Here is a 16,418-nt window from a genome sequence, read left to right as displayed (position 1 = left end):
ATCCAGAAACCCAGAGGAGTCCTGGAGGTCAGTCCATCTCCAGCTGGTTTAATGGTATGCAAACCTTAATAGAGGGTGGTGTTATGCAGGCTGAAATGTCTTTGCTGCTCTGTGGGCATGGCCTTCGCCTTCCAACGATACAAACACAGCATGGTATTCCATTTCCATTAAATACTCTACATATAGAGAATAATTCAGGTGTGTCTCAATGCTAGACTTTCTAAGCCATGCCACAGCCTTGCAGCAGCACCGACTTTGCTGTAGCCTAACCATTTTTCCGAAGGCGGGCTCTTTGCATGTCATATACAAATGCTGAATCTAGATACATCTCAGGCTTTCACTTCATATGTTTCATTTTCTGATTTTTATATAACCACCACACACACTTCTGGGAGAACACAGTACCTGAATACACAGAAATCAGCAACCAGAGCATTTTGTTCTCAGCTTTATCTGTTATACCATTTGCTTTGCATCAATGAAAATGCAAAACCTGGCCCTTGTATAAAGACCCCGTTAAAAAAAACACTCAATCTGCAAGCTATCCTTCTGCTAAATGACAAGATTAACATACCTCTCAATGTCTAGAATTGTTCTTGCACTTTGTCATTTGTGACCTCGGGTCCTCTCCACTTCATTGTGCCTTAGATTCCTCCCCCTTCTTCTACACAATCGGCAAAGAAAGTGCTTACAACTTCTGAAGAGCAGGAACTTTCCTGTTAGCGGCACAAAAGCAAAGCTGCTCCAATAAGATAAAACGTAAACCTCTTTGTATAAATTAGGGGTTTAGTTGCTTTTTTTTCTTTTTAGGACAAATGTACTAAACAAGATGCTTTTGAAAGAGAGTATGTATACAGTGTCAAGCTTGCAAGATAAGCTTAGGTAAACTCTCTAGTGTGTTTTTCCTTCCTCCTCTGCCCCTTCCCTCAGACAAACTACCAGCTTAACACCCCACAAGGCAGGCAAGGGCTCATTAGACACTTTAGGTCTGCTTAGAAGCAGCTCATTCAGTGCGTGCTATGTACAAGTATGTAACAGTATATAACAAGTACAGGTAAGAAGGTAAATCCATGGTGCTATAGACTGCACAAGCCATACTGACCAACCACCTTCTAAGCTGTTTTGAGATGATTTTGTCCTGAAGTCCTGTCTTGATGTTCATCCTGAGGCCAGACATCCTTGGAGTAAAAACATAACTTCGCATTCGCAGGTGGCTGCACAGTAAAGGTATCCATATAGGAATACTAGATGAGATATATTTTCTAGTTGTAGGTGACTCAGTTAATACCATTTGCATTAAACACACAAAATACTCCTAACTGGTATGCTTTGAACACTTAACTGTAAAGGAAGGGCACGTGCTCATGCTAAAAAGTAACCTGTTTACATCCTTGGGTGAATCCTGTCTCTTTGCAATTAAGTCAGTGCTAGTGACTAAAATCAGCTGCATTAAGCTGTGAGAAGCAGTCTGCCAGGGAGTTTTTATGTTGTGAAGCTCACATTTTGTGACATCCCCGTGAGTTATTAGTCAGGCTCAATGTATGCCTTCTTTCTGAATTAATCTTTTGCCTTGACTCAAAGTCCTTGCCTTCAAAACTGTATTCATTTAAAAGTTGGTTTTAACTTTAACTCTCCTCCTTACAAAGGGAAATTTGGAAAAGTACACATGAACTAGTGTAGCAATGTGACAGGGGTTACACAGGTCCTTGAATAAGAGCTTTGAGAGCTATAGACTACTTCATTCATCTTAATGATTATTTAATCTTGGAAGCTGACAGTATGTTCCTTGCCTACAGCATATTGAAAACTGACAGGGAGAGGGCATGATAAAGTAATGTGAATTTAATAGCAAAATAAATAATAGAGAAACTACTGCACTGATTGCGTTATTCATTATCCTACTGAAGTCAACAGGAAACTCATGCTTCCAACACCTTCTGGAAGAGGTGGAGCTTCCACCTGAACATTATAGACATTTGCAATGGGAAACATATGGCCTTGGATGAGCAACCAGCTCCTGCTGAGCCCAGGGCAGTGAGAAGATTGAAAAAGCAACCTTCCTGTACTGTAAACTCCTTCACCTATCACAAAAGGAAAACAAATACCACTCCCAGATATTTTACAGCCCTGGTCGCAAGGGCGTGACTTATCATTTTACTACAAATCATTGGAATAAAAGTAACTGTGAAAGGAATTATTCTCTAGCTATCTGTCCCAGAGGGCATTGCCAAGCCTCTGACACCCAGGAGAAGGAGAGAGCTTCCTTTCCCGGTGCTTGCCAACCCACTTTCCTCCTCCTTAGGAGCTTCCTAAATGCGTGTGGTAGACAAAAACTGTTTTGACCTTCCAAGACTGCTAATTTACCTGTACCAGCTACCAGCCACCCAAGTTCTGCTGAGAGCTCAGCACTAGCAACGTTATCTGCAAGCACCACGGCAGAGGTTTTTGCTTGTTAAATTGCCCAAGATCACCAGACTCAGTGTATTGCAGCACTGCCTCCATAAAGTTACTTGGGATTGACTTGCAGGACTTTTCCGCTGTTGTTTATCATGGCCCTTAACAAATATAACTAAAACCTGCCCTATTATTAAGGAATATATTTTAGACCCCAGTTGATGGAATACAAATCAGTACAATTCCCAGTACCAACCCGTCTATGACTGGCTGGTTTTAGCTGCCCTCCGAAACTGATACAAAACTATGTACACTCTTATGTTGTTACATTGCTTTTCAACAACTGCAACTCTTTCACAAGTGATACATGTTTTGCAACATCTGTATTGCCCTATGTATTCATCTCCCTCGTGTTTTCATTTACCTTGCATCTCATTTGTAGGCTTTGAACCAGTATTGGTTATAGGAGAAGCTGTTTTCTATGACTACAATATTTTTACCAATTCTGTGTTCTTTTTAAACCCAGTCTCGAGGCTCTTGCAGAGTTTTACTTTCTTGCCCCTTCCCCTCCATAATCACCCTCATTTGTACGGATTCATTCCTGACCATCAGCGAGACAAACACAATAACAGCCCACTTCTATTTGCATGGACATACCCCTCTTTAAAAGTCTCTCAGCCTTCAGATTATTGAAGCAAGTGACCCACCACAACCCCCTTCAGCCAGAAGGACGCTGGCATTCGCTGACGAGGTCCAGCGAGGATTAGTCTGACAGCTAAACTGCTGCGGTAACGAATGTTCACTCTGCCTTACACCACGTCTAACGTTTTAGTCTAGATTTCAAACTCTCCTTTGCAAAGAAAGGGTAAGTCTCAACTATTAAAAACCTGCGCTAAATACATAAACCAAGAATGCAATGTACCGGGTACACGGTAAAAAATATGCCTGATCACATATGGTGTCTGAAAAGTTAAAAAACAGGCATTAACACTCACAAATCAAGAGCTTAATTAGAATAGACGTGTACTAAACCTGACTTTTTTTCTAAAATACTATAAAATCGAAGAATTATCAGTTGCCTCTAGAACACGTAAGTTAATTATGTGCTTCAGTTTAGCATAGCAGTGCAGTTTTTCTGACCTGCCAGCGGTGTGAATCCACCCGCCTCATAGCAACCCATCCCTGTACAGGCTGTACAGGGTCAGACAGGCTACTTTGAATTCTCTGGCATACTTTTAAAAGGCCAGCCGCTGGGGCCTGTTTAATGTGCAAGTCTCCTGCGGCTGCTGGCACTGCAGCCGTTTCCTAACCAAGCACCTGCGTCCGTCCCCCTTGTGCCACAGGTCTTCTCCAGAGCCTGTCAGCTGAGGTTGTCACACCGGCACAGAGAGCTGCCCACAGCACCCTTTATAAAAATCCATAGTTAATCAGCATAGAACTGTAACGCACAGAACGTGAGCTTGCTCACGTTAAACATGCATTTTGCACCACTGCGAGGAGATACCACCCCGGGAGCGGGTTACAGGGAGGGGAAGCCCTAGGACGACGCCAGCTCGGTTGCAGGGGCCGGACGGGGCGAACTGGAGCGTCCGGCCCCACTCGTGTCCGCCCCCGCGCAGGTACCCCGCGGCTTCCCCCCACCCCACCGCGCCCCTTCTCGCTGTGTCAGGGGGGGCGCCGCCTGGGAATTAGCCTGCAAACGGCAAAATAATCCTGTTTGCTTAAAAATATGTATGTATGTACGTATATGTGTATGTATATATATATATATGCATATATATGGACTGCCAACTTCGGGTGCTCGCAGGCGATGCTCAGGGACTGCGCGGGTTTGGGGTCACCTCCCGGCCCGCAGCGCAGCGGGGAGGCCCCCAACAGCGGGGACCCCCCGGCCCCAGTGCAGCACCCCCAGAGCAGCGGCGGGAGGGAGCAGCAGCACCCGCGAAGGGGAGCGGAGGGGACGGCGGGTCCGAGCCGGCCCCTCGGTCCGCGGCAAGAGGAGGAGGAGGAGGAGGAGGAGATACCCCGTGCTGCAGCCCAATGGGAACGGCGGCGCTTCCCTTTCTCCCGTTTCCTTTCTCCACCCCCAGCCCCGGGCTGGGAAGGCGGGAGGCGGCAGCGCTGCAGCCCGGCTGCCGGCGGCAGCCCCGAACGGCCCCTTCTCCGCCTCCGCAGAAACACCTGCGGGGGGGAAGGATGCCGGGGGGCGGCCGCCACCCTCGGCGGGAGCGCGGGCTGGCCTCGGAGCCGCCCCGGCGAGGAAGAGGAGGAGGAGGAGGAGGAAGAGGAGAGGAAGAGAAAGGAACAGGAGGGAAGTGGGGAAGTTGTGCCTTGCCCGCCCCGCCGAGAGCCGGAGCCATGGGCCCCGCCGGGGGGGTGCGGGCCGCCCCGTCGCTGCTGCTCTCGCTTCTGCTCGGAGCCTCGGCCCCGCTCTGGCTGCGGGCAGAGAAGCTGGGTGAGTGCGGGGGGCGGGCGGGGAGGGGGTCTGGCACGCACGGCCCCCCCCGGGGGGCTCCGTCCCGCCCCGGGGAGCAGCGGCGGGGTGCTGGGGTGGTGTGGGGGGGTGGTCCTCGCCTCGTCGCTCCGCGGGAGCCTGAGCTGCTCTCGGGGCTGTATATAGTTGACCTGGTTAATCCTCGCCGGGTTTATCCCCGTGTCTGAGTAGCTGCGAGATTAAAGTGGTAACCGGCCTTACGGTAAATGTATACTACGGCTTTCTTAATCTTTCGTTAATTAGGACTTTTTTTTTCTCTTTTTTTTTTTTAAAAAAAAAAAAAAAGTCCAATAAGCGGAGAAAAGTCTCCAGCAAGTTGCAGGCAGGAGGCAGGCAGCGGCCCCGGGGTTCCCGCTGACACCTGGGCGCCTCAGCCAGCCCCGGCGGGAGTCCCGGGCGCGGCGGCCGGCGCTGGGCCACCGGCACCACCTCCTCCGCTCCGGCAGGGACCGGAGCCGGGGCTGGGGCCGGTAGCCCCCGTCCCGCGGCTGGATAGAGGCAGGTCTGTGTGCCCGCTGTCTCGCTGAGAAAAAGAAATGCTCTTACCCGTGCCAGGACAAAGTTTCGTAGGAATCTCAAGGGGATCTTGCAAGCCTTTTTGTGATACTGCGGTTTTAGCAAAATGAGGGCCCAGGTACTATGTTCTCTTTACTCTGTGTTTTTATGCGGCTCACGGTTAAGCTTCCTGTGTAAATCACATTTCGGCTGACTTCTACCGAGGAGTTGCATCCTTATGGCTATGACATTGCATGGCCTGATGCAGCCGTCGTAGAAGAGTTTGCTGACAGCTACTGGTAAAATAGATAGCACTGGAAACAAAGCATCATGATGAGCTTGACAATGCATTGAGATAAATTAATAGTTCCTATATCAATGTCCCAACTTGGCTGCAAATTCCAGAACCCAGTGCTGTGCATTAGCATTGCATCCAGGCAGCGGTACAAAGTACTTATTTCTCCTATAACTTCCTATTACCAGAGATTCCCAATACAGTTTTCCACAGAAGGGAAAATTTGGTGCGAGTTGTGTCGCCTTTCACTTGTCAGCTTCATACAGTGGCATTTTTCCTTTGAAGCTTCGCTGTTCTGTTCTTAATATGTTTCCCCATCTTGAGACTCCAACTTGACATGCTTCAGAAACATGTACGCAGGGAAAAAACCCGTAAAATCCCTGAGTCCCCACATTTCATCAGTGTTTTGTTTTTGTTTGTTTCCTCTTTCACCAATGTTTCTCTCACACATGATGACATCAAGGAGAAAGTCATTTGGAGAGCCAGTTAGAAATAGTTAAGTTTGCTGTGATTTCTGGGGGTTTTAGTGCGTACAGTGACACTAAGCAGTAAGTATGAATCCTACGCCTTGTCTGTATCCCAAATTAATTGGTAAAGGAACCTATGTTGTATTTACGTTCAAAATGTCTCTACCATCAAACCAACAGCATGGAAATGCAAAGGAATATTTTAAAAGCAGAAAAGATTTTGACCCCTTTCTTTCCTTTCTCCTCAGGGGGCAGTTATTCTATTTGTTTGTTTATTGATATTACCCTATAAATTAGGGGCTAAGTGTTCTAAAGTCACACCAGTGGAGAAAGGAGATAAGGATAAGTGGATACAAACTTCCTGTTACACAAGCTTCTTGTCTTGATTTAAAAGTTGTAATGGAGCACGAGAGGTGCCAGAGTGAATCAGGCTTGAGTTTCAGCTAATTCTGTATCTTGTCACCACTGGTGTCTCGCACCAGCTGGTTTAAAGAAAGATGTGCTAGTTTAAATATATTGATTTAAAAATACTCATTTAGAACAATAAAATAGTACATTTTTCTGTCTTCTCAAGAGCTGGCTGCACCACCTGCTTTTTTTCATGACCAATTCACCTTCATCTTCAGTTTTTCCCGAGGGATGCTACAGAACAAGGATGAAGTTGCTGTTATAGCCTCTGTTCGCTTCCTTAAGTTTTAAATTAAGGAAAAGCCTCTTTGTTCACTGTGGCTTGGTTACTTCATAGCATGTCTCATATCTGAGTGTGACTGTGCAGAGTCCTGGTATCAGCTCTTTTTCTGCTCTTGAAAATATATTCAACGTGTGTGTTGTCCGAGGACATTATGAAACATGGAATTTTGTTGTTCACAGAATGATGATAGGAAAGGCTGAGTGTTTAGGGAACTGACTTTAACTAAAACATATTTATAAGATTAGTAGGTCTCACCTGGGGACAAATATCATATCTATGACAATGCATGTGTAATATATAGCTTTGGGATTTATAGTAAAAGGCAATTCTTTTCCCTTTTTATTCTGCTGTATGCTGATCTCAACTTCTCTTGTCATTTTCTGTTGCCAGTTCTTTGCTGACAACTACAAAACATACTTTGTTCCATGCCTGCCAACCTCACACAGCTGTACCTGACCTGGTATCTCTTCTCAAAATCTCCTTCCAGCAGTTCAAACCCAAGGCAGAAGGGAGGCAAACCTGAACACATCATCTTTGCCTTTCACCATTCTTTGGTTTTTCTTCTGGTCTCATTGAGCAAGACCTTGAACCATGTAATTGTGGGCAGCAGGTATCTAAATCAGAGTTGAATCTGAGTCTGAGAAGAGAGTTTTGAGTCATCTTCTGTTAACGTTTCTGGCCAGTAGAACTTAAAACTGACCTGAGGGTTGGTTGTTTGTAGGAAGGCATAAGAAGAGGGAGGGATTTTACTCTATTAATAAGAAGATTTAAATCATTGCTCCTGCTGTAACTCATTTATTTTCATTTCAAATAAAGCACAGCAGTGAAACCAGTTCACATGGGATTTGCAGATCAGCATCTGAACGTGAACTTTCCTTGCAATATTTCTGGGTCTGTTGACAGTTGCACCCAGTGCCCAGTTGGAAGAATTGATGGGCAGTAGACTTCTAAACATTTTGCGGCAAGGCTGTTATTTAATGTGACAATGGCACATGCAGTAATTATGAGAGATTATGCCTGTTCTCAGGGGCTTGTACAAAACCCGTACCGAAGAATATTGGTGTGATCTTGCTAATCCACTTTGCATGCCCATTTCCAGCAGTTTAAAATGCAGATAGAGATGAATCTTTATTGTACTCACCCCCCTCTGGTTTCTGAATACAAGTGGTTGGTAAATTTTCAGTTTGTTTGCATTTTGTCCTTATGTCTGCTTCTTTCTTTGGCTCCCTCTATCTTGCTTTGCGAATGCTGACTGGAATCGCTAAACAGGGAGGCAACAGTTTTCCGGTTGCAGTTCATAAGCGATGCGTGTACCCACCACATGAAAACTGCAATGTTTTCAGTCGCACAGACTTTGCTATAAATAACTCTAAGCCCTTCATATGTACTTCTCTTTAGGTTATCAGGGGACATATTTCAAACAAAGTCAGAGATAGGGAGGCCACGGGGAGTCTCACTGACAAAGGAGGGAGAAAAAGGTGCCTTGGGAAAGTTGTTACCTGCACATGCACGTAACATGCATGGCTGTTGAATCAGATTTCATGCAAATTACTTGTTGATTTGCTTATGCAAAACTACATTCATTTATAGTTATCAAAACTGTGTCACTTCTTGTCCACTTGAGCTGTGTGTGTGTCACAGTAAAAATTAGTTTGAGAAACACTGACTTTGAGGGTGCTTACGTTACTGCATAGAGATGCCTAAGGTACTTTCTCAAAGCCATTTTTAGGTAGCAGTAGTACAGTTTTTGAAAGCCCATCTGAGCTAACACATCATGCTGAGAAGCGTGGTCCTGAGTGGTGGCGGGCACGGAAGTCCTCAGCATAGACATCGCTGTAGTTTGGGGCCGGCTGTATCATATCAGATGCTCTCCTGTGGCATGTACTCATCAACACATGGGTTTGCACCATCTGCTAAGAATAAAACAAGCCAGACAAAATCAAAATAAATTCCTTCTGACTGGATTCAGTGGAATGGTGCTGGAGCCCAACTATCTGCAATAAAAAATTTTAATAGCAATGCATAAGAATGAGCACACAACTTTCCCAAAAGGTTTAATTAGTTTTACTACTGGGAGTAGGAAACTTCAAATTGGGACAATCTACTAGTGATGTTTAAATAAAAAAGAATAGTAGTTTGACTAGTTTTAAGACCATACAGACATCTTAATTCTTGCTTTCAGAACAAATTATGAACTATCTAATTAAACTGATTTTTGTCTGTGAACATTGTGTGAGTGCTAAAGACACATTTTTGAGGTTGGTTGGACACTTGCACATAGAGAGGCTGCCAGTAGTTATGGTTAGGATTGTTGATCCTGTATAATTAGGCCTGGGAGCTGAGAGTGTTTTGAGGAGGAAACACTTTGGTCTTTCATTCCCTCTCTCCCTGTCTCTTCTTTCGACAGAGCCAGGACCTGCCTCTTGGGAGTTTCCTTCTAAGACCTGAAGGCTTAGTTTGGTGGTGATGGGGCTTTCTCATCCTCCCTGAGCAGTATTTCCAGTCCCAGTGCATGCTTACTCGTTATTTCTGTTTCCCTGGTGGGATGGGGTTGCTGTCTGGTGGCAGCAGCTGCCTGTGTGGCAGACCTGTGCTGCCCCTTCACTTTGTCAGAGGGAAGGACAAGTGCGCCCAGGCCGTGCTGTCTTTGCCCATCTTTGGACCTGTTGGAGCAGGTCCAGAGGAGGAGGGCCACAAAGATGATCAGAGGGCTGGAGCGCCTCTCCTACAAAGACAGGCTGAGAGAGTTGGCGTTGTTCAGTCTGGAGAAGAGAAGGCTCTGGGGAGACCTAGTAGTGGCTTTCCAGTACTTAAAGGGGGCCTACAGGAAAGATGGGGACAAATTTTTTATCAGGGCCTGTTGCAATAGGACAAGGGGTAATGGTTTTAAACTAAAAGAGGGTAGTTTTAGGCTAGATATAAGGAAGAAATTTTTTACAATGAGGGTAGTGAAACATTGGAACGGGTTGTCCAGAGGAGTGGTAGATGCCCCATCCCTGGAAGTGTTCAACACCAGGCTGGATGTGGCTCTGAGAAACCTGATCAAGTTGAAGATGCAGGGGAGGTTATTGCAGGGGAGGTTTGACTGGATGACCTTTAAAGGTCCCTTCCAACACAAACTATTCTATGATCTCCAAAGAGCTTCAGTAGAGGTGTTTTCAAGCACCATGAAGAGGGACAGGAGAATAAACGGGGAAAGCAGAGTACGGCAAAGATAGAAACCCAGACCCAAGGTCTCCTACGAGACCAGGATCTTCATTTTGTTATTTAGTATGACACATTTAGGCTCAGGCTGCTACTGTAATTACAATAATGTTTATCAAGCATTTAGTAAAGCTCTAAAATGTTGCTTCTTCCCTCAGCTGCTGCAGAAACCTTGTTTCCATCACAGTTTTAATCTGCTATGTTCAAGTTTCTGGCACTTCCACCACAAATTGTTCAACGATATTGGATTTCAGGCTAGCGCTTTGACATTAAAGTTGAAGTCATGTTGATGTCATCTTCCAGATGTTCATGTCTACTGAATAAAAATTGTGTTTATTTGTTTTATTTCAAATTACAAAAACACATGGGGAATTCTGGATGCGATCCCTCATGCTATACAAAGGCCCGTGTGTCTGTCAGAAATCAAACAAAACTTTTCTTCATCGTGTAGTAGGAGAGACCTCAAAACACTGGAAACATAGGTGGGTTTCTTCACCCATCCAAACAGAATGGCTTTGTTACGTGCCTGAGCCTTGTTGCTGCAGCTGCAGTAACTGCACAGAAGGCAGATGAGCGGCTTCTGCCCAAAATGACTTGTATTTTGCTCTGGTGCCATACCAGTTTGGTGTTGGTGGGTTGCTTTGATTTAATAGTCAGCTGTGCTTCATTTGTAAAATGAGCTCATAAAAAAAAAAAAGATCCATTTTGTCCTCCAGGTATGGAAAAATACATTTTAACCTGTAAAATAAATTCAAGGATCCTGTTGGGTCCCCCTCTGGCGGGAGGCTTTGGCAGCAAGGTCTGTGGCTAACACTGGAGATGTTGCCCTCCCTGTTGTCTCAGCTTGCTCCCAAAGCCAGGGGTTTGTATTATCCCATGTTTCTTGTGTCAGCATGGTACAGGGGAATTTGAAGGAATTTGAAATGCCTGGGAGCCACAGAGCTGAAGGCTTTAAACCAGAATTTCAATAGATAAGCTGTAATATGAAGTTTTGTGCCGCACGCGGTGAGTACTTGGGTGGTCGTAAGCATTAATGTTTTCAAACCAAAGAAGGAATCAGCACTTGCTAATCTATCAGTATTTTGTCACAGACAGAAAAGGTTCAACTCGTGGTCCTTAAAACAGGTATCGGAGAATATACTGATTTTTAACAAGCGCTAATGCTTGTGTTTTGAAAATGAGTTTCCTATTTATTTTTGGATGAAATTCAGTCCTTGTCCTCTTTAGGTGGAATGCAAAATAATATTGTATCAAAATAAATTGAGCAGTTACACTGAGGTATTCGCTCTTGAGATGAGAAAAAGAACCAAACCGGTTCAGGCCTCTCTGCTGTACTGTGTTTCAAAACTTGAGAACATGAGGTTTTTGATACTATAGCTAATCAAAAAGTCCAGTCAAATAAAGCTAAATTACAGAGTTTCAGTATAAGTGGTGTACAGAGAATGGCATGAAACATTCTCTTCTGCGCTATTTTTCACATCCATTTTGCAAATACCTTCTATGCAGTCTCATATTAATGCATCGCAGAAGAGGCAGAAATGATGCTGGGATCATATACAGCACCACAACAGAATAGTACTTAAGTAATGGTGTGGCTGTTTTCCTTTCTATTTTTTTAATTTCAAATATCTTTCACAGCAATCGTATGTAACAACAACGACCCAGAGAGATCACAAAATTTCCTGGTTTACAGAGCCTCTGAGCATACTGTTCTGGTTAATACCTTGATGATGAGTATCAGACAGGCTGGTTGCAGGAGAATACTGAAAAAAAGCATTTCTTGCTTTCAGTGGTCCTGTTCAGAAGCCTGATGTAGCTCTTTGACTATATCTTCATCTTAGTTCAGTAAGTTTTTGCTTCCATTTCTACTGGAGTTGTAAGGAACCTGTTGTTAGGTTGCAATAACCACGGAGGAAAGAGCTAGTTTCCTAGAAGTTAGGTTGACTGGGTCAAAAGGCAAAACAGAAAACTGCATCTTCCTAATAATTGGTGATTATTGTTTCCATCACAAACTAATTAATTTTCTCTTGAGATATTTGTTCATTTATACCTTGGGGGTAATGGGGGGTTTGCATAATTTGCTTTGAGAAAAGTGGCGTGCTTTCTGTTGTCCTTTCTTACTAACAAATCACATACTCCATCTAGGCATACAGGCAACAAAGGTAAATGTGTGATTTTGCAAGGAAGCTGGGACAGGTTTGACTTCAAGAAAAAAGGCCACCCTTAATCGTTGATAACTGTTGATCTTCCCTGACTTGTATCATACTAAGGGAATTACATATTAAAAAAGGTGTGTGGGGGGGGTGGTTTCATTCTGTCATGTTCAGACATTTCCTCTTACCCAAATTAAAGTTGTTTTGAAATCTTGCCTTCCCACCTGCTACTGTAACTGGAACAGCTCTGCTTCAGCCTCTCCTTACCCTGGTGTCTCTGAATTTCCTGTCCCTGTGGGTTTGTCAGTCCTTAGCACTGCTGTGAATATTCCTATTCCTGTGCAACCCAATATTCGAGTCTGGCCCTGAGCTTGCAGCATATGTTTCCCACACAGTCCAAATTCAGTGCTATATACTGTAAGTTAATCTCCAGTAAAGCATAGCAAAGAGAAAAACCTGGGAAAAAACAGATGGAGAAAGTAGAGCAAACAATTTGCATATATGTGATATGTCTCTCAGTTAAGACTAGCATTTTCTACTTTGCCTGAAAAGCCCTTAATAGAAATCCTACCGCACGTTTGCCCCCAGTCAGCGGAATCGGGGTATATGCCCTAATGGAATGATGTCCCCCCAGCCCAGGGAAAGCCCAGCATGGGATGGGAGGGGGCTCCATCTATCGCTGTGGCTCCATGTCCCTGCCACATTGCTGGGATGCTGTGGCAGAGTGACAGGGAAGAAACCCCAGTCTCTGGGATATTTGTTCCCCATAGCCCTTACAGCACTGAAGCTTCACCAGGATCCTGAGTTGCTCTATGTGGGTGGCTGGTGGAAAAGCACGACCATCTTCCCACTTATTTACAGTCCTTCAAGGTTCCTTCTGAGCGTGCAGTTACAAGTGCTTGGGCAGTGAACTTCTCGGTGTCTTCTCAGCACCTCTGCACGTGAGCTGCACAATGTAGATGTGTGTCTTAAAGCAGGCAGGTATTTGTTAGCGAACAAAAACCCAGCTTTCCTTTTGCAAAAAGGGGACCCTACGTGTAAGGTTACTCTGAAATTTCCTTGAACATGTAGCTCTGTTCTCATTTCTGTTTCCAAAAACACACAGGCTAGTAAAATGTTGAGGTGGTCAATCACAGAAATATGCCACATCCATAAAAGAAAAGCATTGACAAATATTGAATGCAGCTATGTAGGGGAAAAATAAATAAATTAAAAATTACAAATCTCTTTTGTTGCAGCAGTTAAAAAGGCATAGAAGTTTTCTCACACCCACAAGCTTGAGAGTGCTGTATTTAGAGTGCTGAAAAGCAAATTCTAGTGCTGCGATTCGCTTCTCTGGAGGACTACATTTGGGTATACTGCCTAAGTCCTGGAAGCAGTGACTAAAACATACTTATTTTTGACATGTACTCTGGTACTGTCTGTCTTTCACAGATTGTGATGGAACCAGATAGTGATCCTGAAAAGCAAAGGCAAACCTAGTTTGCTACTATTTGCGTATTTTGTAGAAGCAAAGCAAGAAAACTATATGATTCTATTTACATTTTTGTGCAAACCATGTCCCTTACATGTTGCAGGATCTTGTTCTTTACAGAATGCAGCAACTTCTTCATCCTGTGTCCTCATAAATAATGCAAAGGAAAAGGACTACCAGGCTGTAGCTGCTCTTCTCTCCTTTTGGCACTGTGATTTCTACAGTAATCTGAATTGCCTTGTCACTGAGGTCTCATGTGTAAATGTAGCCAGATAGCGTTAGGCTTCATCCTGACACGAGTCCCTAGGATGTGTATGCAGACGAGATGGTTGCCCTCCAGAAAGTCATTTGATTAAGTAGCAAAATTGATCAAGTCTTTATGGAAACTGGAAGAGTTTTAGTGTGCGAGTTTTTGGTTCGCACCCATGTTAGTCTTGGTAAGGCTTGCTCTACTACTTGGTAAGGTTGCAAACCTAAATACTGAGTGCAAATTTCCCTCTTTAGGGGAACATGGCTTCCTGTTGATGGAAGGAATTGCTCATAAGGAGATTTCTGCTTCCTTTCGACATTTTTTAGCAGCTAAATAAACAAAATCTCTAATCTCCCTAGGTTCTTTTCTTTGCAAGCTCCTGCAAAGGTGAGACGTTTCTGGGCTAGTAAAGGCTGCCCAGGTTGTTTGTGGCAATCCAGCAAAGTCACTGCCAGGTAGGTTAGCACAGCTGTAAAGTTTTCCCTGGCTACTGGCTGTGCCTGCAATTACTAAAAAACTCTTTAACTTTGCAAAATAGGAGGGTGGTTGTAAGCTACTTTGCTAGATAAGGCACTTAGAATGGTTGTCAGGGATTTTTTTCTATGCTTGAGGATGGTAAACTGAATACCAAAATAACTTTTTAGATGTTTGAGGCAAGGCATCTCCTGAGGCTGGCAGCCTCCCTGAGGAAAGCCAGCCCCCAGCTGCAGCTAAAATGGCTGAGGGGCAATCACAGCTGGGCACGTGGTGGGAACTTGTGATTTATGGAACCGCTGTGGAACCAGTTGGAGATCATTTGCTGCTTTCTCATTCCTACTTTAAGAGGGACATTACAGTAAATAATGTCTGTGAAGAGGAGGGAAAAACATGCTGTGGTTTGTTTGACCTCCTTCTCCTTTTGCATCCCTTTGAAGTTGGTAAGTAAATAATTTGGGCAATGAAATCAGCACTCCACAATGTTCCTTTGTTTCTTCTGCTGCTCTACCTTCCCTTCCTGCTCTCGGCCCTCCTCCCAGCCACTGCTTGGTTAGCTTGGGCAGCAAAATGCCTGTCCTGAGGAACTGCTGCAGCACAGGGGTTATAATGTTTCCTGGGAACCTAATGGAGTCAAAGAAATTAAAATGTAAATCAAAGAAATAGTTTACATGCTATTTATTTTTCCTTTTGCAGTAGGGCGTACTGCAAAGTGGAGGACCTTTTCCCTTGAAAAGATATTAATACTAATTTAAAGACCATGGAAGATTGCAGTCACTGTTTTTTCAGATCATTATAGATTTGCCTTAATTTTCAGTAGTTTCTTTTATTATTTGTAAATAGTTTTTGTGTTCTCCACAAAATATTGTGAAGAATGTAAAGCTGGACTTCTGAAAATTCTGCTGTGGATTTATACACTTCTTTACACACAGGGCTCAGCCAGCCGCTCAGCTGGTGTAAATGGCAGCTGCCCTGAAATCTGCGGTTTGTGAAATCCCCAAACCCGTGGTCGTTGCCAGGAAAAGCAAAGTGGTCTTCATCATTCTCTGGAGAAGTGACCAGTTTACGTCCTGGTAGTGTGGTGGTCTCTCTCTTCCATTTTAAAGGTGCAGCGAATAGCTGATGCTCTTGATCCAGGTTTGTAGGCAGAGAGTTGAGAGATGAAGTCCTTAACTCTAGATTTTACTCCATCACCTCAGAAAGCAGTGAAGGTGCAAACCTGTTCATGTTTGCAGCGTGTGCGATTCTGTTAGTGATGAAGGTCAGAGTAGCTGTATGAAAACCTAAAGTGTTGTCAGACCACGCCAGTGGATTTGGATGGCATCTGGCAAAAAACCTTGTTTTTTCCCTGGTCTTTTCTCCTATCCCACAAGAGCAGGGAGGGCACAGGTTTGACTGGAAAGAGTTGGTTTCCTTTTTAGATACTCATCTGTTCTTATGCATAAGTCAAATCTTTCAAATACAGGCTCAGAACTCCTTCTTGACTCAGTTATTATTGTGTCTTTTAATAAGCTGGAGTTATTACTTCAGGGAAAGCAATGTGGAAGACAAGATGAATCTCATTTCTCCTCATGGGGCTTCTCATCAGAACTCACAGAGATGTACATTTGACTCAGTGGCATTTTCTTCACCTTGGCTGTGGCCATTCGCAGCTGTGACCCTTCAGAAAACACTGATTTTTGGCTGAATCCAAAATTTGTGTATACAAACTCAGTTTTCTGCTCTCTCCTCTCAAGGGAAGGAGGAGCAGGAAGGAAAAAGGACAGGCCAGCGGCCCCCCACAAGCTCTGCACCCTGACCTCCGGGTGGGGTAAGGGGAGCACACCTTGTCCCAAGCCACCACCGTGAAGGTGAGCATCCAAAAGGAAGTCAAACTGGGATAGATGAGGCAGAGAGGGAAATAAGATTACTTTGGGGTCTTTGCCCCGATGGGAAGAGGTCAGCAGCCAAGGGGCAGCAGGTAGATGGACTCTGTAGCCAGAGAGGCCAAGAAAGAAATGCTGGTGCCTGATGGGGGTCATGCAGGA

General features: G+C 44.5%; 1 protein-coding gene across 1 annotated transcript in view; it reads left to right on the top strand.

The window, feature by feature from the left end:
* The first annotated feature begins 4,434 nt into the window (after positions 1-4,434).
* DCBLD1 (discoidin, CUB and LCCL domain containing 1) overlaps positions 4,435-16,418 on the top strand; it is a 49,656-nt gene continuing 37,672 nt past the window's right edge. Inside the window, 3 exon segments of the mRNA XM_063329730.1 lie at positions 4,435-4,525; positions 4,528-4,580; positions 4,582-4,849. Coding sequence (XP_063185800.1) covers positions 4,435-4,525; positions 4,528-4,580; positions 4,582-4,849 — 412 coding nt within the window.

Source organism: Chroicocephalus ridibundus, chromosome 3 (assembly GCF_963924245.1).
Source record: "Chroicocephalus ridibundus chromosome 3, bChrRid1.1, whole genome shotgun sequence".
NCBI lineage: Eukaryota > Metazoa > Chordata > Aves > Charadriiformes > Laridae > Chroicocephalus > Chroicocephalus ridibundus.
This window is presented reverse-complemented; position numbering and strand designations above follow the sequence as displayed.